General features: G+C 55.0%; 2 protein-coding genes across 12 annotated transcripts in view; both read left to right on the forward strand.

The window, feature by feature from the left end:
* Window positions 1-1635: 1635 nt before the first annotated feature.
* On the forward strand, window positions 1636-17928 carry EFHD1 (EF-hand domain family member D1). Its single transcript, XM_027661944.1, has 4 exons — window positions 1636-1971; window positions 9149-9296; window positions 15147-15281; window positions 16285-17928. Exons 1-4 carry the CDS (start codon window positions 1670-1672, stop codon window positions 16417-16419), a joined length of 720 nt encoding a protein of 239 aa, XP_027517745.1. The 5' UTR covers window positions 1636-1669; the 3' UTR covers window positions 16420-17928.
* A 4456-nt stretch (window positions 17929-22384) lies between these two features.
* GIGYF2 (GRB10 interacting GYF protein 2) overlaps window positions 22385-22649 on the forward strand; it is a 74266-nt gene continuing 74001 nt past the window's right edge. For 10 of the 11 annotated variants that reach the window (XM_027661886.1, XM_027661888.1, XM_027661891.1 and 7 more), the window contains exon 1: window positions 22385-22496. The gene's annotated coding sequence lies outside the window, so the exon portion shown is untranslated. The remainder of the gene's footprint in view (window positions 22497-22649) is intronic. The other variant, XM_027661887.1, reaches the window with a different exon arrangement.

The raw sequence follows: 22649 nt of genomic DNA on the forward strand, positions 1-22649 counted from the left end.
GGACAGGAGCTGGAATCACTGTAGGACTGGGATAGTGATGTGGGACTAGGATAGGTAAGCAGACCAAGACGAGGGAAGGGAAAGGGTAGACAAGGGAAGGCAAGGCAATGTAAACCCTTGCCTTGCCTTTCTTTGCTTTGCCTCCCTTTCCCTTGCCTCGCCTACCCCTTCCTTGAGGCGCTCTCCCATCGGTGGCCATGCCCCAGAACTTTATTTCCACCAGATGGCAGCCTAGTTTTGCTATTGCTCGTTTCACCCCCATCTGCTCATTTCTCTGGGCACCCTTCAGGCATAGAAGTGCCTCTGGGCTCGTTGTTCTTCGGCGTGGCTCCCAGCTTTCTCCTCCCCATGCCTCTCTGGTGGAAAGAGCGTGGCACCGTGTTAGGGCAAAGCGGTTTGGGCACAGCACATATTACCCCTTCCACGCAGCAGCCGTGTTTTCAGGTAGTCCTGGTGTGATACACCTGCAGTAGCCTTGCTGTGCCTCGTGCTTTGGTGACCCTCCTACCATCCTGACATTCTTGACCCTTGCTGGGCCAGCCTAGAGCTGGCCAGGCTGCAGGTAGGGTCAGGGTGGCTGCAAATGGCCTCAACAGTCATTTTCTGAGGAGGTTTGGTGAGAATGAGCTTGCCCAAGAGGGTCAACTGCAGGTCACCACATCAGAGAGCATTAGAGAGCTGGTTACTACCCACCTAGAGGTGTGAAACAGCCACAGAACAGCCCCTGGGACCGGTTCCCAGCGGCACACAGGCTTGGGCACGCGGGGGCCATAAGCAGGCGGCATCTCTGAGCCAGTTCTTTTCCCTCCCCCCTCCTCCCGGGTGGGTAAATCCCATCAGCAGCCACCCTAAACCGCCCCACGCCAGCCCTAATCCCATCTCAGGCTACGCCGCCATCAGGCTCCCATCGGCCGGGCGAGGGGCACACAGCCCCGGGAGGAACACCCCGGGAGAGTCGGGGGACAGCAGGAATGGCCCTGGGCACTGCCCGGGAGGACCAGCGGCGTGCTGGGAAGAGGCCGCCTGCCCCTTCAGTGCTCTCTGGAGAAGGAGGAGGAGCGCAGGGCTGAGCTGAGCTTTGCCCTGGGTTAATTTTAGACCAAGAAGATAAGAGGAAGCGCATGGCGGGGCTTAAGGGGTCTCTTAAGCGGGGCCTCCGCCGTCCCTGCAGTGGCGCCCGGGGAGCTCACGGGGTCCCGCTGCTCCCGCCGGCCGCGGGGGCTCCCGGCCGGGCCGGGGGCTGGTCTGGCCCCCCGGGACGGAGCGGTGCAGGCAGTGTTGTGGGGTGAACGCCGCCTGTGTACCCCGGGACCAGCGGAGCGCCCTGTTGTGGGGTGCAGGGAGAACCCTGTCCTTTGAGGGTGCGGGGGAGGGCGGCCATGTGGCGGGGAGTTCCCCGCATGAGGACGTGGGGACACAGCCTGTGCGGGTCACGGGAGCGGAGGTGACTGCTGCGTGGGAGGGGCACACGTGAGAGGTCGGTCATGTGCGGGACACCCCCGAGAGCAGCACTAAAACCTCCTCACGGCCCCCACCGCGCCTCCTTAAACGCCCGCCCAGTCCCGGCCTCCCTCCGCCCCGTCCCGCCCCGTCCCGCCCCGCTCCCTCCAAGTGAGGGAATAAAGTTGCGGGCCGGGCCGGGCGGGCCCGGCCGGAGCGGAGCGGGGCCATGGCCTCGGAGGAACTGGCGCAGAAGCTGCAGCGGCGGCTGCAGCTGGAGGCGAGCGGGGCGGCGGAGGAGGGCGAGGCTGAGGTGGCCAAGGGCGCGGCGGAGGAGGAGGAGGAGGCGGCGGCGGAGCGGAGCTGCCTGACGGCCAGCGCGGGCGCCGAGCTCAGCGCCAAGCTGTGCCGCCGGCACGACATCAACGAGGGCGCGGCGCAGCCCCGCCGGGCCGCCGTGTTCAACCCCTACACCGAGTTCAAGGAGTTCAGCCGCCGGCAGATCAAGGACATGGAGCGCATGTTCCGGCTGTGAGTGGGGCGGGGGTCCCGGGGCTCTGCCTTCGCCCGCGGCCCCTCCCGGTGCCGGCCCCGGGGGCACATCTGGAGAGGGGCTGCTCGCTCCCGGCCGCGGGCTCGCCCTTCTCCGCGGTTTTGCGGTCGGGCTGGAGGAAGCCGCGGCGGGTTCCCAGCGCCATCTGATCCCCAGATTGTCCCTGTGCTTTGCGGCGGGAGTCGTAGGGTTCGCCTGGGGCTCAGCCCTGTGTTTAGTTCACGGCTTCTGCTCTACCTGGGCTTGGGACGGCGGCTGTTTGTGGTGGGACGGGGGGGCTGCGACAGCACAGGGGCTGCTGCCTCACACCCGGGGGCACGGGGTGGGTCTGTGTCCCGGGGCCCGGCAGAGGCACTGGACACTTATCTGCAACAACTGCGACCCTGAACACCCCTAGCAGCTCTGCTGGCTCTGCCTGGCGGTGTCCTCACTCTTCACACCGTCCTGTCTGCCAGTCTTGGTGTTCCTTCCCGTGCACCCAAACAAAGCTTCAGCTTCCTCTTGCTTTCCCGTTCCTGGGGGCTAGGCTGGGATTCTTCTCCTGGCAGGAAGGTTTGTGTTAAAGTCAAGCTGCTGGTAGCAACAGGGAGAGCCGCTTCTCTAAGCGGGAAGGCTTGGCCCTCCCTGGAGCCATGCTCTTGCACCTTCTCTCTCCTCCAGACCTGTCCTGGCTCCTGCAGTTGGGCTGTACCTGGGTACCTTTGATTGTGCTCGGGTTTCCCTCCAGCGTCACAAACCTCTGAGCTCCTGGGGGCCAGTGTCCTCCCAGCCCCAAGAGAGGGGTCAGACAGGCTGCCAGACTGGGGGTGAGCTGCTGCTGGGCATGAGGGGGCAGGACTATGGTGGCTGCCACAGCAAGGTGTGGAGATTTGCTTAAACTCACGGAGGTGACTGCAGTGGGCTTTGTAACTTGTCAGGTCCTTGTTTTCCTATCTGAAAGCTGCCTTGGGCACCCGGGATTGTTGTGAGGAGCCCAAGAGGCTGGTTGAATGCTGCCAGCTCCCAGCACTGTGGGGTGTTGCTGTGCCCAGCCGAGGCTGTTGCCGCAGGAGACCAGGCAAGGGCTTTTGTGAGCTTACTGGAGTTTGGAGTTCTTTGTTGCACAGGCAGCGTTGTGTTGGCAGCTGGTGCGGGAAGGGAGGTGGTCCCGGCGAGACTGCTGCTCCACTCTGTCCTGTGTCCCTTTTGACTGTGCTTGAAGGGGATCCCACTCTGCAGAGGTTGAGCCATGGTGCTGCGAGGACTGGAGGACAAACAATGCAGGCAGCTGCAGTGCCCAGAAGCTGTGGGCAAGAGGCTGGAGCAGGCACTGCCTCAATAAGGAAAAGGAAAGGAACAGTGGTGGTTTGGGGAAATAAAAAGTGGAAGAGCTGAAATGCAGCTGAATTTTTCAACAATGAGCTCATTAAACGCCAGCCTTGTAAGCGGGGAAAAACCTCGGCTTTGCAGTTGAATGCTAATCAGCTGGTCAGTGTAGCTGGAAAGCATTGCATGCCCTGGGAGGGCTATGGCAGCTGAGTGCTGGCTGCTCCCACCAAAAGGGGAAGAAGGTGGGCTGTGTGCTCCCCTCTTGTGCTTCCCAGAAGAGCAGACAGGAAAAACTCGTCCTGGTGTTCACTCTGTTACAGGCACCTGAGGTTTGCAGTGGCAGAGGATCTGGTCTTTGCTCCATCTGCTGCCACTGACCTTTTTCAAGTGTTGGCTGACGCCACATGCTCCATGAGGAGAGGAAATGTTCCCCTTAATTCCTGTCAATCAGAGCTTGAGTTAATGTGATTAAGGCTTTTATTCTCTGTATGGCTTATTGGCCCTGGCCACCACAACCCAGGGTCTTTCTTACATCCCTGTCTCAAAGGCTTATTTTTCTCCTTTAGTATCTTCTCACTGCCACGGGATGCCAGGTTTCCACTGGGAGACTTCCCATCCAAAAAAATGTTTCTTGCCAGTTTAGTGGAACTTGTAAATCTGTAGTTCAGACTAAACGTGAGCCTGTGGGTCCTGTGCATGGTGGGGACTGGGTAATGGTGCTCCAGCTGGAAGGAGGTCCTGGTGAAAGCGGCTGCTCTGGCGCCTGTCAGGGCATCCCATGGTATGGATGTTAGCTGTGACTGCCCTGTAACAGAGTGGAAGCAAAGGCCTTGTCTGAACATGGGACTTCCCAAATTCCAGTGCTCCATCGGGGTGCTGCGTCCTGCTGGCTGTGCCAGGGGCATTTTTCCAAAGCAGAAACGATGCTCCTTGCTCCTGCTGCCATGGTTGGGCTCACTTTTCCCCTGCTCTTGTCCAAGCCTCTTCTTGTTAGCATCCCCCCCATTTCAGCCCCATTCTGCCAGAGATGGGGTGCAAATGTCTGCTGGGGTGCTGGGTGCAGGCAGCTCTCAGGGTGGGTATTTTTTTGGCAGAGGGACCAGGAACTCTACAGCTCAGGCTAATTATAATGCAACCTAATTAGCTGCCTATTCTGACAATGTGTGAGGACTGATAACCTCTCTTTCCTGAGTCATTTTGAGCGAACTCTCAGGACCTCTGGAGTCTCAGAGCTCCCCTTGGTCCCATCCTTGTCCAGGGAAATAACAGAGGGGGGTGTGAAAGCCAGGCAGCGAGGATGTGTCTGGCAGGAACGACCTTTACAAGAGACCTGTGGGGGAGGAGAACAGACACCGGCTTCATTTGTGGAGTGCGAGGGAGTGGAGAAATTCCAGTCTTGCTATTGCTTTGTATTTAGGGAATTTCATGTGTTGCCCACGTGTTGCACAAGTGCCTTGTGTCTGGCGGGTGGGAGAGGCTGTGATGTCCCCTTGCCCTCTGGAGCCCCCTGGGAGCCCCTTTGCTGGGTGCCCCTGGCCTTGCCTGCTCTCCCCAGACCTGCCTGTGCTCGGGGTGATCGGCTACCTCTGGTCTGGGACCAGCTCTCTGGGGAGCCCCAGTGGTCAGAGCCTGTTCTTGCCCCCACCCTCATACGGAGGAATTGTTTCCAAAGCTTTTGGGAAGAGAACAGAGTATTCCATTTGGAAGGGACCGACAACGATCACATCTAGTTCAACTGCCTGACTGCTTCACGGCTGACCAAAAGTTAATCCTTGTTATTAAGGGCATGGTCCAAATGTCTTTCAAACACTGACAGGCTTGGGGCATTGACCACTTTTCTAGGAAGCCTGTCCCAGGGTCTCACAGCCCTCTCAAGTTGAAAGAAATGCTTTGTCAGGTCCAATCTGATCTTCTCCTGAGGAACCAGTTTGGAACTATTCCCATTCACCCTATCACTGGATATCAGGGAGAAGAGATCAGCACCCCCCCTCTCCATGTAAGGTGAAACACAATGCTCAGAGGGAATAACATGCTGCTTAGAAAGGATTTTGAAATGTTTAAGAGGAGATTGTCATTACTTCAGCATCATTATTTGAACTGCTTTATTTCAAAACCTGTCTTAGGCCATTGTAGCATACAAGAACTGCAGATTAAAGTAAAGGTGCCCGTAGCATGTGGAGCAAGCTCAGGTACAGCAAACAGGTACAGGGAGGGCAGGTTTTCTTTCCAGCTTTCCTCGAGAAATGTGAATGTTTAGAAACTGCTCTTTGATCCTTCAGGATTTGTTATTTCTCATTCAGCTGTCATTTTTTTGTTGCTTGGGTTTTTACAGGCAGCTGGAAGGTGACTGCAGAGTCACTACAGGTGATGCAGTCCTTGGCATCTCCTTTCTCTTTCCTCTGTGAGGTAACCCCCTATCTATGCTGCGTGGCCCCAGTGCAGTGCTTGTGCTTGGGCAGTAATTGTGTGTAACACACTTCCTGCTCTCAAGCAAGTCTGTTCAGCAAGCATTCCCTCCTTCCTTCCCCCTCGCTTTGGCTCCTGCTTTCCTCTCCCAGCCAGGCACGCTCTGCAGTCCGGGTGGAAGTGAGCCAGTGTGGGAATCTGGGCACATCCTCATTGCAGCAGCTCTTGGCAGCCTCTGCCTGTGTCCCTGTGTCCCGTGTGCTGCTCGGGGTGTGCTCGGGGCTGCCGTGGCTCCCGCATCCTGTGTGCTCAGAGCTGCTCTGGCTGTCCTGGACCCGGGAGGGACTTGCCATGGCCACGGCACCAACCTGTGCTGGAGCTGCCTGCCCGTGACGTGAGAGGTCTGTGCCTGTCGGCCCGAGATTCCCTCTCTAATGCCTGACATCCCCCGGGCGAGGCTTGGCTCGTGCCCCAAGGGAGCTCCGAGCCCGAAGGAAGCAGAGCCGTGGTGTCACAGCAGGACAGCAGCTGAGGGCAGGGCTGGCCAGGCACCCGAGTGCTGCTTGCTGTGCCACTCCTGGAGTACAGGATGGGGCGGCTCCCCAGGATGCTGGGTGTGTTTGAGGACCCAACTTGCCCCGGTGCCCTCCTCCAGCTCTGCCTGGGAGAGCTGACGGGTGTCAGTCACCAGGACAGGGCTGTGCTGCAGGCGTGTGTGTGAGCAGACAGTGGAGTTTTATGAACCCCCAAAAGGCAGGCGATGGGGTCTTTGGGAGGGGTCAGGTGTGCAGGAGCACCAGCTGACCAGCAAGGTGCAGTCTGGGTCCTGCCCCATTGTGTCGAATGCCTGTGGCTGCTGTGGGGAATGAACTGCTCGTCTCATGCCCTATAAATATGCCTCTCCCTAAATAGTCTGGCTGTGCAGCAGCCGAGTGGCTGTACCCAGGTCCTAAAATACTTGGGCTGTTTTAGGAGTTGAGGGGGGTGGGGAGGGAATGCAGCAGTTTGCAGGGTGCTGCCGTTGGGTTTCAGTGTCCCTCTGTGTGCCTGTCCCTGAGTGCAGGGGACTGGTAACCTGATTTTTGGGAGCATCTCTGCGCCAGCTGTACTCCAGCCCAGCCTGCTCAACGCCCATTGTGTGGCTGGTACAGTGTGCTGCTCTGCCACGGCCTGCTGCTGGCAAGACCCCATTTCTCACAATCCTGGCTTTGTGCTGCCTCTCTGCAGGGATGACGAGCCCTGAAGCTGTGCCCCATGCTTAACCCTTTCAGGGCAGCAGCCCCTGGGCCACTGTTTGCCTGCAGGTCGTGTATGTAACAGGAGGGTGAGATGAGCACAGCGGGCACGGGCTGGGCTTGTGCCCTCCTACCTTCACCTTCGTAACCCAAAGCTTCTCTGTGAGGCCAGACAGTGTCCCAACCCCACAAGGACAGCCCTTGGAGGCGACCTTGCTGTTATTTTGCTTCTGCACCCAGCCAAAGGGCAGCATGAGCTTGCTGGGCCCCCAGAAACCCAACCCCAAGTGCCTCTCTGCCATTAGACACTTTGCTGCTGTCTCTGATCCAAGATACTGCATCCCCAAACACCTTACACCGGAGGAAGGGCCCCACACCCGTTCTCTCAAACTTGACAGAAAAGCAAATTGACCATTAGATATTGCACTTATTATGCTTCTGTGATGTCCTGGATGCGCTGGGCTGGGTAATGCTGTGATCGGGTGCCTTAATTAGCTGACACCTTCCTTGTGTGAAAAACCCGCTGCGTTTCCTCCCCATGATGTCTCAGGTCTGTGACCTGGTTTCTGCTCTGAGGTTTCTTGCCTAGTTTTTCAGAAAGCTGTCCAGCCTAGTGGGTTCCTGGGTTTGCTGGGTGCAGAGAGTGCAGGCCGGTTGGCAGCAGGAGCTGTGTGCCAGCCTGGTCTGGGGGTGATGTCCCTGTCACTTGGGGTCTCTTGGTCCTGGGACCCTTGGAAGCAAAGAGGCACAGAGAAAATCAAAACTGGTTGTGGAGGTGGTGGGGCTCTGCAGAGTCGTGGATGCCCTAGTTTGGGGAATAGCATGCTGTGCCTGTGCCCCTGAAGGCAGGGGCAGAGCTCTTGGCTGAGCCCTGCCTGCTGCCCACGCCTGCCAGCAGTTTGTTGGGCCTGCCTTTGCCACAGCTTCCTCTGCGGCTGGGAGGCTTCTCCGCTGGAAAGGGCTTTCTTCCAGGGAAACCACAACTGTGCACATCTCTGTCTGGGGTGGCTGCAGCCCTCATCTCTTTGGAAGGGAGCTAACAGTCTATGAAAGATCAGGGGTGGGAGGACTTGACCGGCTGCTGCCTGCTGGAAAGCTTTGGTGCTGTGCCTGGGGCTTCCTTACTGCCTGGGTGAAAGGATCTAATGCTGTCAGGGCTGAGGTGGTGGCTGGGGGCAGTGGCAGGCTGTGTGCCAGGGCTGAGCCAGCTTGGCAGACCCTGCCCCACCCTCTCATGTGGGCCTCCAGCTGTGTGCTGAGGGCAGGATCTGGACGAGAGGGCTGTTGAGGGGCTGTGTGATAGCAGAGGGCCCATCCCTGCAGCCTTTGGACTCTGACAGCCAGCCATGGCCCTGAGGGGTGTGAAGTGTGGCTGCTGTGTGGGCCGGATGCTGTACCCACACCCACAGCAGATGTTGGGAGGAATTGGTGCACGGTCCCAGGCTGTGCACAGCAGGTCACTCACTGCCTCCCCATCCCTAAAGCACCCCTCCCCTTGCTTCCTTCTCCTACAAAGAGTCCTTGTACTCCCTTGTTCTGCATTGGGAATGTGGTCCTGCTCCAGTATAGTTCCTGGAGGTGGGCACTGGTTTCCTGTGGTGCAGCCCTGGCACTGGTTGGGTTTGCTGTGTTGCCCTGGGACTGCCCTTCTGCTCTGCCTGGGGACAGAATAAACAGCTGCCATGAAGCAAGGTGCTTCTGTAGTACAGAAGTGTTCTGGAGAGAAAAGATCTTAACAGCTAGAGGGAGTGTGTTTGGCTTACAGAGAAAGATTGCTTTCTGAGGAGAGGTTCTGGTTGGTCTCTGCTCCCTGTTTCTCCTTGAAAGGAGCAGTAGGCCTGGCTCTGCCATGCCTTTGCCTCATCACACTGGTGCATGGTGTAAGCTGCGTGCAAATAACCTTTGTGCTGGACAGGCAAGTGGGTGAAATGGAAATCCCACTGAGATAAGCTGAGGTCCTCCAGGTTCCTTCTGCGTGGGTGGTTTGGTCTGAGCTCCCCTGAGCACTTCTTCCTCTGGTGAGACAGCTCTGAAAGCTGCCAGCTACTTCCCTGAGCTTAATATATCTCAGCACTGACTGTGTCAGCTTCCCTTCTCTCCCGAGCTTTGAACCACACAGGGACTTTATCCATTTGCACGGTTCCTCTTCTGGGAAGATGGATGTGGGGATGATGATGACTGACCCGCTCGCCTTTGCACCCCGCAGGTATGACTCAGGACGGGATGGATACATCGACCTGATGGAGCTGAAGCTGATGATGGAAAAGCTGGGAGCGCCACAGACCCACCTGGGGCTGAAGAACATGATCAAGGAGGTGGATGAAGACTTTGATGGGAAGCTCAGTTTCCGTGAGGTGAGGAGCCAGGGAGGTGGCTGTGGGGCAGGGGGAGCAGGCAGCCAGGCCCAGTGCTCTGGCTGTAGGTAGCCCTCTCCCCTCTGTTTTTCCAGCTGTGGGGTGCAGTGGAGAAGCCGGTGAGCTTTCCCATGCCAAGGGTACATTGTCAACCTCCATCTCCACGTGGCAGTACTAGGACCTGATGCCAAAGCTCTCCAACCACCCTGCTGGCTTTGGGAGCACATTTGAGCTCTGTTGCAGCTGCACAGGAGTGCTCACAGAGCTCCCTGCTGTAGCTGGAGGGGGTTGTGTCCCTTCAGTCCCAAGGTGCCATTGCTGGGCTCCTGTGGCACAGCGGCTCAGTCCTCATTTGGGGTGCAGGGCAGCTGGTCTCAGGGCTATGAGAGGATCTGCTCCAGTTTCTCTTGGGTCCCTCTCTGCATCACACAGTGACCAGCCATGACAGGCTCTGCAAGGGCTGTTCCCCTCCCTGCAGTGAGGAGTGAACGTGGGGATGCAGCAGTTTGGTGCTGCACTCTGGCTCAGCAGGGACACACCTGAACAGGCCCGTCTGTCACCACTGTGCTGAGACAGCTGGGAGCAGTGTGGGCAGGCCAGGATCCTGTGCCAGGCAGAGGAAGAGAGGGGATTTGAGCAGTTATGTGCATGCACTCAGGGGTACCATAATCATCTCAGCAGGAAGGGGGAACCCAGATACCAAAACCTCCTGTGTGATCATTTCCTCCTCCCAGACACTGAGTGCTGGCTCAGTCAGAAGTGAACGTCACACTGTGGCTTTCCGAATTAACCCACAGCCCCTTAGGCAGCAGCAGGGCCACTCTGCCCTGGGTGTGAGGGCTGTGCTGCTGTCCTGCCTCCTGCCCCACAGGAGGGCTGTGTGGGCCCTGAGCAGCTGGGCTCCCCTGTTTCTGCAGGGGCTGTGCTCTCACCGTGCCACCTCTGGGGTGGGGTGGGGGTTTGCTGGTGGAGATGAGGTGCAGAGCTCTGCACAGCTCAGGACATCGAGTTTTTGCTGTGGAAGTGCCAAGAGCTTTGGCAGTGCCTGGGAGGGGGGCTGGGGCCCATGACCAGCTGGGCTGGTTGGGGCATGAGGGATGATTGGCAGCTCCACAGAGCTGCTGCACCATCTCTCTGTGCTGGCACATCACACCATCTCCCCCCTTTTCACCAGCATGATGTCCCGTGGTCCAGCGTGCGGGGTCCTTGGGACTGACCCTGTGCTGTGTCCTGCTTTCATGTCCCAAGGGTTTTGTTGCATTTCTTTCACTGAGAGAAGGCAGCAGGAGAGGACAGAGGCCAAAGATTGTGTTATGGAGACCAGCTCTTAAAGAGAAAGGGAAAGACATGCAAATCTGGGGAGTGAGAGCCTGTCGCTGAGCTCTGTGCAGGGAGGAAGACCTGCCTGGTCAGAGGTGAACTGGGGGTAGCAAAGAATCCAGTGGAGCAGGAAGAGCATCATGCCGTGGCCCCAGGTCACTGATTGCCAAATCACTGTGTGGGCTGAGGAGCCCTCTGACTCTAGGTGCCTCCTGGGCCACCCTTCACCCTGGGTGAAGAGCTGGGGACAGCCTCCAGGATGGCTGCAGGGGTTCTCTCCTGTGGGAGAGAAATGCCTTTATCCTCAGGGCTCTGAAAGATGCCGTGGTGTCCTGGCACCAGTGGTGCAGCACGAGTGGCAGAGCAGCTCCTCTTCTGCTGCCACCTGTTTGGAGCACAGCCCCTGCCTGGCCCCTGGCACAGGCAGGGCTGCCTGTGCTGCCAGCTCCTGGCACAGGCACATGGCAGCTGGTGCTGTGGAGCTTCTTGCCAGATGCAAAGCCAGTCAAGCAAATGCTTGAGTAGCCCGTGGGTTGGAATGAGGAGCATCCCTGGCAGAGCTCTGGGGACAAATTACACAGCAGCTTTGGCACATACCCAAAGCTTCCTGTGGCAGAGAGGAGCAGGATGCTTCTTGCCTTTTTGCAGATGTACCTTGTCTCTCTGGTCTGTTTGGGCAGAGGGCTGGCAGAGAGACAGATTTCCTGGTGGAGGAGGAGGCCTGAACCATCCCATAGGCCTGTCCTGCTCTGCTTTTCATTGCTGGTGATGAGCAAGCATGTGGAGGGTGACTAAGCTGAGTTGGGGCACTCAGACAACATGAGGAGAAACCTGGTTTAAATGAGTGTCTGAACAGAGCAGGGTGGAACTCGGGCACTGGGGGGCTCCTGGCTGCCTCCAGAGAATATCGAGTCTTAACAAGACATTCTTCTTTTGGCCTGCCAGAGAATTGGCTGGGACCTCTTTCACTTGCAATAGGTCACTTTTTTCTGCTGCTTTGAGCAATGTCCTCCCATCCCAGATAAGCTGTTGCCTGGCAGGGAGGCTGGTGTGGCTCTGACTTGCTGCTGATGAGCCACTGGCCCTGCTTAGCAAAGCTGCCTCCTACTCCTGACCTTTGAGCATCCATCAATACATCAACAATTAAGTGCACAAGACTCCCTCTGTGACTCTAGCAAGAAATTTAGGCTTAAAAGGTTAAGTATAGTGGGGAGAAAAAGCCCACACCTGTCTCTCTAGTTCTGTCACTACCACAGGAAACCAGAGTTAATTGCTGTAATAGTAATGCCTAATTGTAGCTGCTATCTAGAACCCTCAGAAATCCACCCTCTGTCCCCCACACCCGCTGAAATGCTGACCCACATCACGTGTTTGCTCCCAGAGTTGGTGCAAACCACAGCTGCTTTTCTGGCAAGCTGTTATTGCAGGGTTGCTGCTGCCCATCAAACCTTCCCCTGCACAGTGGCCAGCCTGGTGTTGGGGGGGAGGTCTTGGCTCATGAAGGATGTGGAAGCAGATACAACTCGTGAGGTTAGTGGGTTGGAAGGTGTGGGTCGTGTTGTCCTCTGAGAGCACAGCTTTAAAAGGTGCCAATGTTACTCACTTTTGCTTCTCTGTTGACACTTCCCTGAGGCTTTGCTGCATGTGGAGTGTCCTGGGCCCAGCAAGGGGGTGAGACAGGCTGGGAGTGGGAGCTGAATGCAGATTGCTGGTGTTCTCTAGTTAGTGAGAAGCAATGCCTTGAGGGTAGGTAGCTGGTGAGGTGAGCTGCAGGCTGTGTGCTGGCATGAGGAGGGATTGCTGCTGAGCTCCTGTGGAAACCAGCATGATGCCCCATGGTCCACCCTGCGGGGTCCTTGGGACTGACCCTGTGCTGTGTCCACCCCAGCTGGTGACTCAGTCCCAGGTTTTCTTTAACTCAGCCCCTCCTTCAGGGCCATGGCAGCCCGTATCTAGAGGGTTGCTGCCCCATCCCTTAGTTTCAGGGTGATTCATGCTTACTTGTGCTCATGACCCTGTCCCTCCCCAAGTGACAGCTGTACCAGACCTCAGGATTGTGCTGCCTCCACTGCTCTTTTCCCAATGCCAGGAAGTGGGACTTGCAGGGTGGAGCAGAAACTGTGAGGAGGAACCATGACTAATTCCAGCCGAGCTGCCAGCCCTCTGTGTCACCGTGCCAGCCCTCTGTGTCACCGTGCCCGGTGGTGGTGAAGGGGAACTCACCAGAGCCGGGCGGATCTGGGCAAAGGGAGAGAACGTCTTGGGGAGGATTTGGGTATTTTCCAAGCAGGATGTTTTGCCTGTTCAGCAGAGCACCATTTAGTCTCTTAGATGTGTGTATTGGGTTTCTGTGGCCGGGTTTTGGGAGCAGGGGGGCTCCAGGGGTACCTTCTGTGAGCAGCTGATAGAAGCTTCTCGTATGTCCAGCAGAGCCAATTCCAGCGGCTCCAGGACAGACCCACTGCTGGCCAAGGCTGAGCCCAGCAGAGATGGTGGGAACCACTCTGTGATAACATATTTAAGAAGGAAGTTATTGGACAGGTGTAATTGGATCCAGGAAAGAGCAGAGGGAGAATATGGGAGAGAAACAGCTCTGCAGACCCCCAGAGCAGTGCAGAAGGAGGGGGCAGGAGGTGCTCCAGGCCCAGAGATTCTGTGGGGAGGCAGCTGTGCCCCTGCAGCCCATGGAGGGCTGTGGGGGATGCCTGAAAGGGGGGTGTGAGCCCATGGGAAGCCTGTGCTGGAGCAGGGTCCTGGCAGGGACCTGTGGACCCAAGGGGAGAAGAGCCTGTGTGGGACTCCAACTCCTCTCCCTGAGCAGGGACAGAAACAACCTGTGATGAACTGACAATAACCCCCATTCCCATCTCCCTGGCTGCTGGTGGTGACAGGGAGTAGAACTTGGGAAGGAGGGAGGGGCGGGGGAAAGGTGGTTTTAAGATTTTACTTCTCGTTATCCTTCTCTGATTTTATTAGTAATAAATTCAGTTAATATCCCTAAGTTGAGTCTGTTTTGGCCATGACAGTATTTTGGTGAGTGATCTCTCCTGATCCTTATCTGAGCTCATGAACCTTCGTTACATTTTCTCTCCCCTGTCCAGATAAGGAGCGATAGAGGCTTTGGTGGGTGCCTGGGTCCCACCCAGCCAGGGTCAGCCCACTACAATGTGTTTGGAAGAGTAAAAGTTCCCTCCAAGCCCAGCTGCTCTGGCTGCCCCGCGCTGAGCACTCGAGGGTTACGAGGCCGTCGGTGAAGCAATGCCTGGTGACGCTGCCTCTTCGAGAGGGCCAGCGCTGCTGTCATCCCCCCACCCTTCCCCAGGGGAGCCCTTACCAAACTCTCGCATCCCCAGCAGCTCCTGCGAGCAGCTGAAGCAGGGAGTGCCTTAGGGCTGGCTCGGTGGCCGGGACTCTGCTGCCCTCTCCGGGACATCTCTGGCTCTCCGCGGGGAGCAGCGCAGTCCCCGGCCTGGCAGTTCGAGAAGCGCAGCGCTGGAGGTGTTTGATGTTTCTGTACAAATGGATTTCAGAGCAAGCCTGCCTGGTGCCTGCAGCCGTCTGGCCTGGGCTGAAGTGGCGCAGCTTTGTTGCTTGTCCTCCTTTTGTACCCGGGTGCTTGTCCTTGTCTCTGTTCTCTCTGTGCTGTTCCAAGCACTGAGACACCTCCTGGGGTGGCCAAGAATAGCAGGGAGTTATAGGACCTCTCCAGGTACACACAGAGCTTCCACACCTTAACCTGGGGTTCGGTTGGCAGCTGGAAGGTGGTGCAGAGGTCTTTGTTTTTAAGCAGGAACGTTTTGTTCCTTCTGTAAAAACACAAACCAAAAGAGTGCTTTTATGCAGTGAAATAAAACTCTTTTTTTGATTGTTCCTTTTGCAATTCACTTCCCAATATACACTCTGCTGTGGTCACTGCATTTGTTAAATGTCTGGTCCAGTGTGGGACAGAGGTTTCACACCAAGTTGCTCTGTGGACACTTGTTCAGGCCCCTCTGTCACAAGGGCACACACGCACTTGGGCTGCTGTTGTCTCTCACAGGAGTGCACTGGTGCCTCTGTTCAGGGAGTCTGGGGTGAACCAGAGATGTCTTTGCCCTGCTTTCATTGTCATGGGATGTGATCTGAGCCCCCAGAATGCTGGGGAAGCTGGTGGGGGGCTTGTGAATACACCATTAGAGTGTGGGGACATAAAGAGCTATGTCTGAGCCCACCCTATGGTTGTATTGGGCGGGTGCAGAGGTGCCCTCCTTCCTCTGGCCACATAGCAGCCTAGGCTTGCTAGGAACTGTGTTTTACCAGGGCTCTGATTCCCAGGAAACCTTCATTTCCTGTGAGATTCCTACTGCTTTTAGTCTGTAACAGGGCTGTGCACAGGAACACAAGTTCCATGGTTCCACTTGGTTTATATAGACCTGGTTTCCTTTGCTCAGAAATGTGAATTCCAGCCCCCTACAGGTGCCAGTGCTGTTGGTATTTTAAGTTGTCTGAGCCTCAGTGAAAAACTGGAATGTTTCCTCTCTCTCTTGCTAGTTCCTGCTGATTTTCCATAAAGCTGCAGCTGGGGAGCTTGAGGAGGACAGCGGCCTCTTGACTCTTGCGAAGCTCTCGGAGATAGATGTATCCATTGAGGGAGTCAAAGGAGCCAAGAACTTCTTTGAAGCTAAGGTATGATGTGGCACAGAGGAATAGGAAAAAACTCAGCCATAGCTTTCCCCTTCCCTGTTTTGTTGGGCTCTGGCTACAGCCTTTTCTGTGGATCAGTCAACACTAGGACGGTGTAATGCAGTGTCTGTGCTCTGGGTATTACCCTGGTGGAGCTGACTGGCCAACCTGTGTCCCTGGGAGCTCTGAGGGACTGGCTGGCCGACTGCTTTTAAAGACAAAAGTCTCCTGAAATCTAATGTAATAGGGACAGAGTTTCCCGTTTTTCAAAACCCCCCTCAAGCAGAACACTCCGAGTTCAGTGGTGAATGGAGTGTTTTGGAGTATAGGATTTCAGACATCTCTTTCTCGAGCAGCTCTCTGTAACCTTTGGAATCAAAATTATTCTGCAGGGTCCTGGGGTTGGCAGAAAGAGCTTTGGACCATTCGAAGCTGACAAAGCACCCTTTTTGAAAGCTCTCTTGGAGAGAAAATAATCCTGCTTGTTTATATAAGAAGTTTTTTCCCAGGAGCATAACACAGCTATTGCACAGCAGATGTACTGAGATGAAAGCTGGAAAAATAGCCAGCAAGTAAACAATGTCTCTTTGATCTGCAGATTATCCATGGTGTAGTATGATGTTCTCAGATTTGGCTGTGATTCAGAGCTGTTTTCTGCAGTAGCTTCTCCCTCTGTATACGCACAACCTGTGCTCTGCTGCCTGCTTACAGAAATCATGTACATGACCCAGTGCTGAGGGTATTGTGTTGGTCACTGCTTAGTGACTATTAGTAAATGACCTTTCTTTTGTTGATTTTTAAAGCCAAGCAAGCTCACAGGTATCGGGTGTAAATACCCAAGCACTACATCATAATTCATACGTGACCCATCCTGACAGGGCGTCCCAGCAAGCCCTGGGAGGTGCAGCACACGCTTCTGTGTTGCTCACCTGGGTGTAGCTCAGGCTCTGGCTCTCCCTCTGATGCAAGGCTTGACACTCGTTCATTTTCTCTTTCCCTCACAAAGGCCCAAGCCCTCTCCTCAGCCAGTAAGTTTGAAGCAGAGATAAAAGCCGAGCAGGACGAGCGGAAGCGGGAAGAGGAGGAAAGGAAGCACCGCCGAGCAGCTTTCAGGGAGTTAAAATCTGCATTTACCCAGTAACCAACCAGCCCATATGCACTCTGAGATTGCACAGGACTTGGTACGTTCCCCACATCAGGGCTCTACCTGGAGAGAACTGCTTGTTTCCTGCCTAAAACTCACCACAGCTTCACTAGCCTTCCTCTCCTGAAGATCCTCCTGAGTTTCCAAGGGCACAGCTCTTGCAGTTACTATGCATTCATAACGCTGTGAATAGTAGGAGCTGTATGTGCTGTTTGCTCTGAGCTGCCAGGAGCTCATCACCCTGGAGCAAAACCAGCAGATAGCAAATCATGGGTGAGCACTGACAAGCGTCATGTTTACCTGCTTCGTCCTTCCCTGTACATCCTTTTGCTCTTAATCCTGTATTCATTCATTCCTTGCTTACAGGCAAGTAGCGAGGTCTTGTGTAAATCAGGGTGTACAAAGTACAGCTTGTCTGCCTGTACGTTTGTACTGCTGTTGGGTGTTGTCACCCTTTTCTTCTTCCTCAAAGCCCTGTGCCACAGGCACTGTGAAAACACTGTGAAGAGAGAAAGGTAGTTACTAGGGACGTGGATCAAACTCACTAGCATTTCCTGTAGCATTTTCTGCCACCCAGCACGTTGGAGAGTCTTCCAGTTTTTCTTCTCAGAAGTGCCATAGTAACAAACCCTTCAATAAGAGACGAGGTTTCCCAAGACTTCGAAGGGAGGAAGCTGGCTCTCTGCAACGAGGAATAGAAAACTGAGTTGCCTGACCATTTATCTTCTTTCACATTCCATCACATGTAGTGTACTGTATGGCTTCACTGTATTTTCCAGCCTTAGGCAGCTGTATCTGTTTTTAAGGGGTGTTGCCAGCTGGACAATGCAATTGGATGGCACACTGGCGTTTTCTCTTTGGAATTTTGCTCATAGCATTAATCATGAAGGTGACATTGTTTGATTTCCTTAGAGCCGTGACATAGGACACCAGCACAGCATCCTGAGCAATCCCTGCTCAGAGAGCAGTGAGGGGAGCACGTGGAGCTGAGCTGAGTTCCGAGGGCTTGCACGACACTATTGACCATCTGCTTTTGCAGACATGGGGAACTTGCCCACAAATGTCAAGATGCCCACTGCTTGTCTGGGTATATGCACTGTAGGTCGTGGCAGGGCAGCTGTGTTCCCTCAGAGACTGCTCTCGAGACATGGATTTGCTCAAATTCTGCCTCTGCTCTTGCCCCAGTTCATGCATTTTTATTTTTTCTTTCCAGAACGAAACTCACCAGTCGTCTTTTCACTTGTCTGTTTTGCTTCTTAAACTGTGAGCACTAAACTGTGAGCGTGGAATAATAAATAGAAAAACCTCTACTCTTTAATGTCAGGTGAAAGAATTGCTAAAGAATTAAACTGTGTATATATCTTCACAGATTATATTTTATAAATCACGCTTTTTAGGTAAATATTTATAATTAAATGTTTTTATACTTTACAACAAAGCAGATAATTTCATCTTCAATTATTCCTCCTTTTGCTGAAATGTACAAATAAAGCATTGTTATCTCCAGTCTTGGCTGTGGTTTATTTCAGGTCCCTGGATGTACTAATTTGTTCACAAATTACAGTAGTGATCCTCAGAGCTCGGCATCCTGACTCGGATGTGTGGGGGGAGCGTTCAGCCCCTTCTTGGTAGCACTTCCCCTTGTGCTCAGCAGTTCTGGTGTAGAAAGCCCTAATGTTTGCAATTCCTTAGAGAGGGCCATGGCTGTGTAAATATTTGAAATAGTGCCCACTGCTCAGTGTTGACATCTGAAGGTTGTCAGCTTTTCCTTATCTTAAAATAGGCTGTGTCTCAGCCCCAGGTGCTGCCCCACCTGGGAGCTGCACAGGTTGCTGCATTTCCCTTTGCATTTCCTCTCTCTGCCTTTAGTGAAGGGAGGAAGAAAAGAAAGAAAATACACGGACATCTGAAAATGTGTCCAAGCATCTCGTTCGTCCTGTTGCTGATCTGCTGAGCTCTGCTGGCACGGCCGGGCTGGGCGGGGGCTCAGCAGGAGCTTCAACCACGCCCGATTTCAGGTGCGGTGGGGAAATGGAAGGACACAATCGTTTCAGCCTGTGCAGCTCTGCTCTGTGTGGGGGGGAGTCCTCGGGTCCCAAGGTCGGGTAGAATAAGGGTGAAGGTTCCTCAGTTCCTATTGCCACGGGAAAATTGCAGTACTGCAGCTCTTGATTTTCCCTTTTCCTTGTTTTTCTCCCCAGCGGAGCAGGCACTGCTGACTCGTGCTGCTTTGCACGTGCAGCTGGGCGAGCAGCCTGGGGCTGTGGGTGAAGGGGGTGGAAAAAGGCCTTCCAGTGGTTTTACTCTAATAGAGTTGAGTCAGCTTCAGCTGACAAGTTTCAATAAGGAAACGAGCATTGTGGTTAGTTTTTGTTCAAATGGGTGCTGTTACCTGGGGCCGTAATTTGGTGCAGTGGACAGTAAGCACTTTTGGATGTACATTTATTTTGAAGTCGCAGCAATGTGCATTTTGAAATTAGCTTTGCAAAAAACTGACATTGGGAAATGAATTGCTTTCTAAATTGCTCTGGTTTGCTGGCAACTATTGAATTGGATAACAGTGTCATTAGGTTAGGCAGAAGTACTAGAAAGAAATTGTCTAGCTGTATCTCCCACCTAATACCGTGTGACAATACTTAATTGTATTTACCTGTAATTAATATATTACAATCCTTGGTGCTCTGTCCTTTCATGCCTGATGTCACCATAGGTGGCTCTCAAAGGTCCTGGCAATCCCAGTTCTCTTTAGTGGTACCTGCTGGTACATTAATACCTGCCTGGAGCTCCTGACGTGCCACAAGTGGATCTTAAGTCTGTGATGGCAACTAGAGGAGTTTGGGGAAAAGTCTGTTGCATTTATGAGTCTCTCTGAGAAGGGACAAAGACTTGCCTCAAGTCCTTCATCTCCTAGAGTGGGAACTCCAGGTAGTCCTTGGTCCCTGAGGGGTTTTGTTTAATGTTTCCCAGAGCAGAAGTAGAGTGGAGGAGCCACCAACGCTTCAGCCCTCACGGAGGGTGGGTTCAGCCTGTGTGGATGCTCCGATCACAGCGGATCTCTCCAGGATGCTCCTGTCACTGCCATGGCCACTGGCTGCAGGATGTGACAGCCTGTGGTGGCCAGAAGTCTCACCCAATGAGCTCAGTGTGAACACAGTGGAGAGAAAGGGAAACAGTATGATCAGGCTCTTCCTGGGTCAGGGTTCAGGGTTCATCTGTGAGGATTTAAGGTGACCGAATAACATTTTAGCCTCATGGGAGCATCCAAATAAATCCCTTGCAAGATGGATTGGAGTAACTGGAGCACTTAGTTGTTGCATTGCAAGCTAAGCTTGCCACATGTGGGAAAGATATCTAAAAGTAATTGAGTGTTGCAGAAGTAGCAGCTTGTTTGTGGTATTCTGTCTTTCAGCATAAGCCACCTGAGGTGACAGATGCATTGAAGTGACTGACTTTAAAAACTGCAGTTGGATGTTTGCCTGCTTTGCTGCTGTTTTCATTATTTTTAGGGATGTGACAAATGAGGACATGGAAAACAGAGGCTGCTGAGGCGACAGTGACTCTTCCCAGACAAAATCCCTGGTATTTCAACAAAGGGGGGAGTGCCTTTTCCAAATAACCAAGGGGGAGTGGGGGGCAAACATGACTAGGGCACATCTTTCTGGGCTGCTTTATGACCATTATTTCTCATTTCCAAGCTGTGCTCTGTGTTCGTAGCTCCACTGCTGTACTGAGAGGGGCAGGCTCTTGCCTCTGAGCCAAGATGGGCACAAACAATGGGTTGATGAGGAAGGTTTCAGTTTGTTAGGAATGCTGCTTCCCTGCTCTTGGATTTGTCATAGTGAGGAGGAATTGGCACAGTAATCCAGGGCTCTGAAGAACATCATGCCCTTGGTACCCAGGCTGGCTGCTGGGGTGATTTCACACCTACACAATATCAGCTGAAGTTCTGTGATTGAGCCATGCAGGAATTTTACTGCACGGGTACAGTTGTGAATTTTTATGAGATTCTCCCTGTTCTGCTTGAATGAGTGTTGTGGAGGATTTAAGATGCATCTGCTATTACCAAAAGATTGTCATCTGAGTTTCCTTGAGGTACTCTGCAGAAATGCCAAGTTCTGCAGATGAGGCATGTTTCAGTCGCTCTCTTCTTGAATTTTTTTTTTTTGTCTCAGTAATATAATGTTTGTGCTAACTGGGCTAAAAAAAATTTCCACAAGTGCTAAACATCTCCCATCTCAGATAAAGGTTGTCTTAGAGCATGTGAAAATATTTTTGAGTGCTCAAGCTCACATTTGATAAGTAGAATAACAAGGCACAGCTGCTTCTGCAGTGAAATTGGGAGTTTACCCTGACAGCTTGAAATGCAGCTCTGCCTGCCTCCCTCCCTCCACCACTATTAGTATTGGCTCAAGCTGTGTGGCAACAACCAAGGGGATCGAATGCAGCTTGTCAGAGGCCAGCCTTTTTCTAGGGAGCTTTGCTTTTCCATACCAGCCTCCTAAAGGAGAAATTCCATTCTGAGATTTTTTGGGTGAGGTAGTTCCGTGTTGCTCTCAGCTAAAAATAAGCCCCAAGAATTACAGGCTTTCAACCCATTAGCTCAGAAGAATCACCAGTGTTCACTGTTGCATCATTTTTGGCCGGCGCTCAGTGCACAATGACAAGTATTTATTCACCTAGAAGAGGAGGGAGAAAGCTCCACGGGTTGTGGCTGCCGTGAGGGCTGGAGTGCAACTGTTTCAGCTGAGAGCGGTTATACCTTCAGCAGTGCGTAACAGCCCAGAATAGTTTTTTAGGCTGAAGGAACCACATGGGGCTATTCTGCATCATGTACTAATATGGGTTTGGGGACTAAAAATAAACTGGTATTTTTAGCTGAAAAAAAAGTTTGCCCTGAGCTCCTGATTTTTCCATCAGGAAGAGTCAAAATACGTGCCATCCACTGCCCTTTCTGTGTCAGCGGCAGCCGCCCCCCGGGGTGAGTCCCACGGCAGCGCATCCGCAGGACTCCCCCGGGGCCGGGGGGGAGCGGCCCGGGCCTGGGCACGGAGTGCTCGGACCACGGCGGCTCCTCACACGGCTCCTGTGGCCTCTCAGGGCCCCGACAGAGCTGAACGGCCCCGCGGAGCCCGCACAGAGCGGCCGGCGAGGGCCGGGGCCACACCGCGCTGCTGAGGGGCCGCGTGTGCGGGACAGCGGCGGGAGGGGACAGAGCCATGGACACGCAGGGCCATGGACTGACAGAGCCATAGACTGACAGAGCCATTCAGGCTGGAAAAGCCCTCCCAGCCCATGGAGTCCACCCTGTGCCCCATCCCAACCTTGTCCCCCAGCCCAGAGCACTGAGCGCCAAGTCCCGTCCTTCCTTGGACACCTCCAGGGATGGGGACTCCACCACCTCCCTGGGCAGCCCCTGCCAGTGCCTGACCACCCTTTCCAGGAAGAAATTCCTCCTGATGTCCAATCTGACCCTCCCCGGGTACAGCTGGAGGCCAATTCCCGTTGTCCCATCCTTTGTTCCCTGGGAGCAGAGCCCGACCCTCCCCGGCTCCCCCCTCCTGTCAGGGGGTTGCAGAGCCAGAAGGTCCCCCCTGAGCCTCCTTTTCTCCAGGCTGAGCCCCCCCCAGCTCCCTCAGCCGCTCCTGCTGCTCCAGACCCTTCCCCAGCTCCGTTCCCTTCCCTGGACACGTTCCAGCCCCTCAGTGTCATCGCCGAACTGAGGGGCCCAGACCTGGACACAGCCCTCGAGGTGCCCCAGCAGTGCCAGCCCGGGGGGAGCCGGGCAGTGGTGCCGGGGGGCGCGGGGACCCCCGGCCCGGCCATGTCCCCGCGTGTCCCCTCAGGGCCGTGAGGGGCGGGGCTCGATGCTCCGGCAGGGGGCGCTGTACGCCTGCCCCGGGGTGACGTCACGCGGGCGGTGGGCGGGGAGCGCGGCCGCTCATCCGGGTCCCGCGGCGGGGCCGGGGGGCGGGGCCTGGCGCTCACGTGACGCTGCGTGGCGGCGCACCCGCCATCTTGTGTTGTTGGGCTGAGGAGCCGCCGCGGCTGTGAGGGACCGTCCGCCCGGAGCGCAGGTACGGCCGCCCCGCCGGCCCGGCCCGACCCCCCGGGTCCCACCACACCCACCCGACCGCCCGCCCCGCGGGAGCCCCCGCCCGCCGCGGCTGCCGCAGCCCCGAGGCGCCCCGCGGCCTAACCGGGAGGCGAGGCCGCCCCGGGGGGGGGGG

Source organism: Corapipo altera, unplaced genomic scaffold (genome assembly GCF_003945725.1).
Source record: "Corapipo altera isolate COAL_440 unplaced genomic scaffold, ASM394572v1 175, whole genome shotgun sequence".
In the NCBI taxonomy this organism is placed as follows: Eukaryota; Metazoa; Chordata; class Aves; order Passeriformes; family Pipridae; genus Corapipo; species Corapipo altera.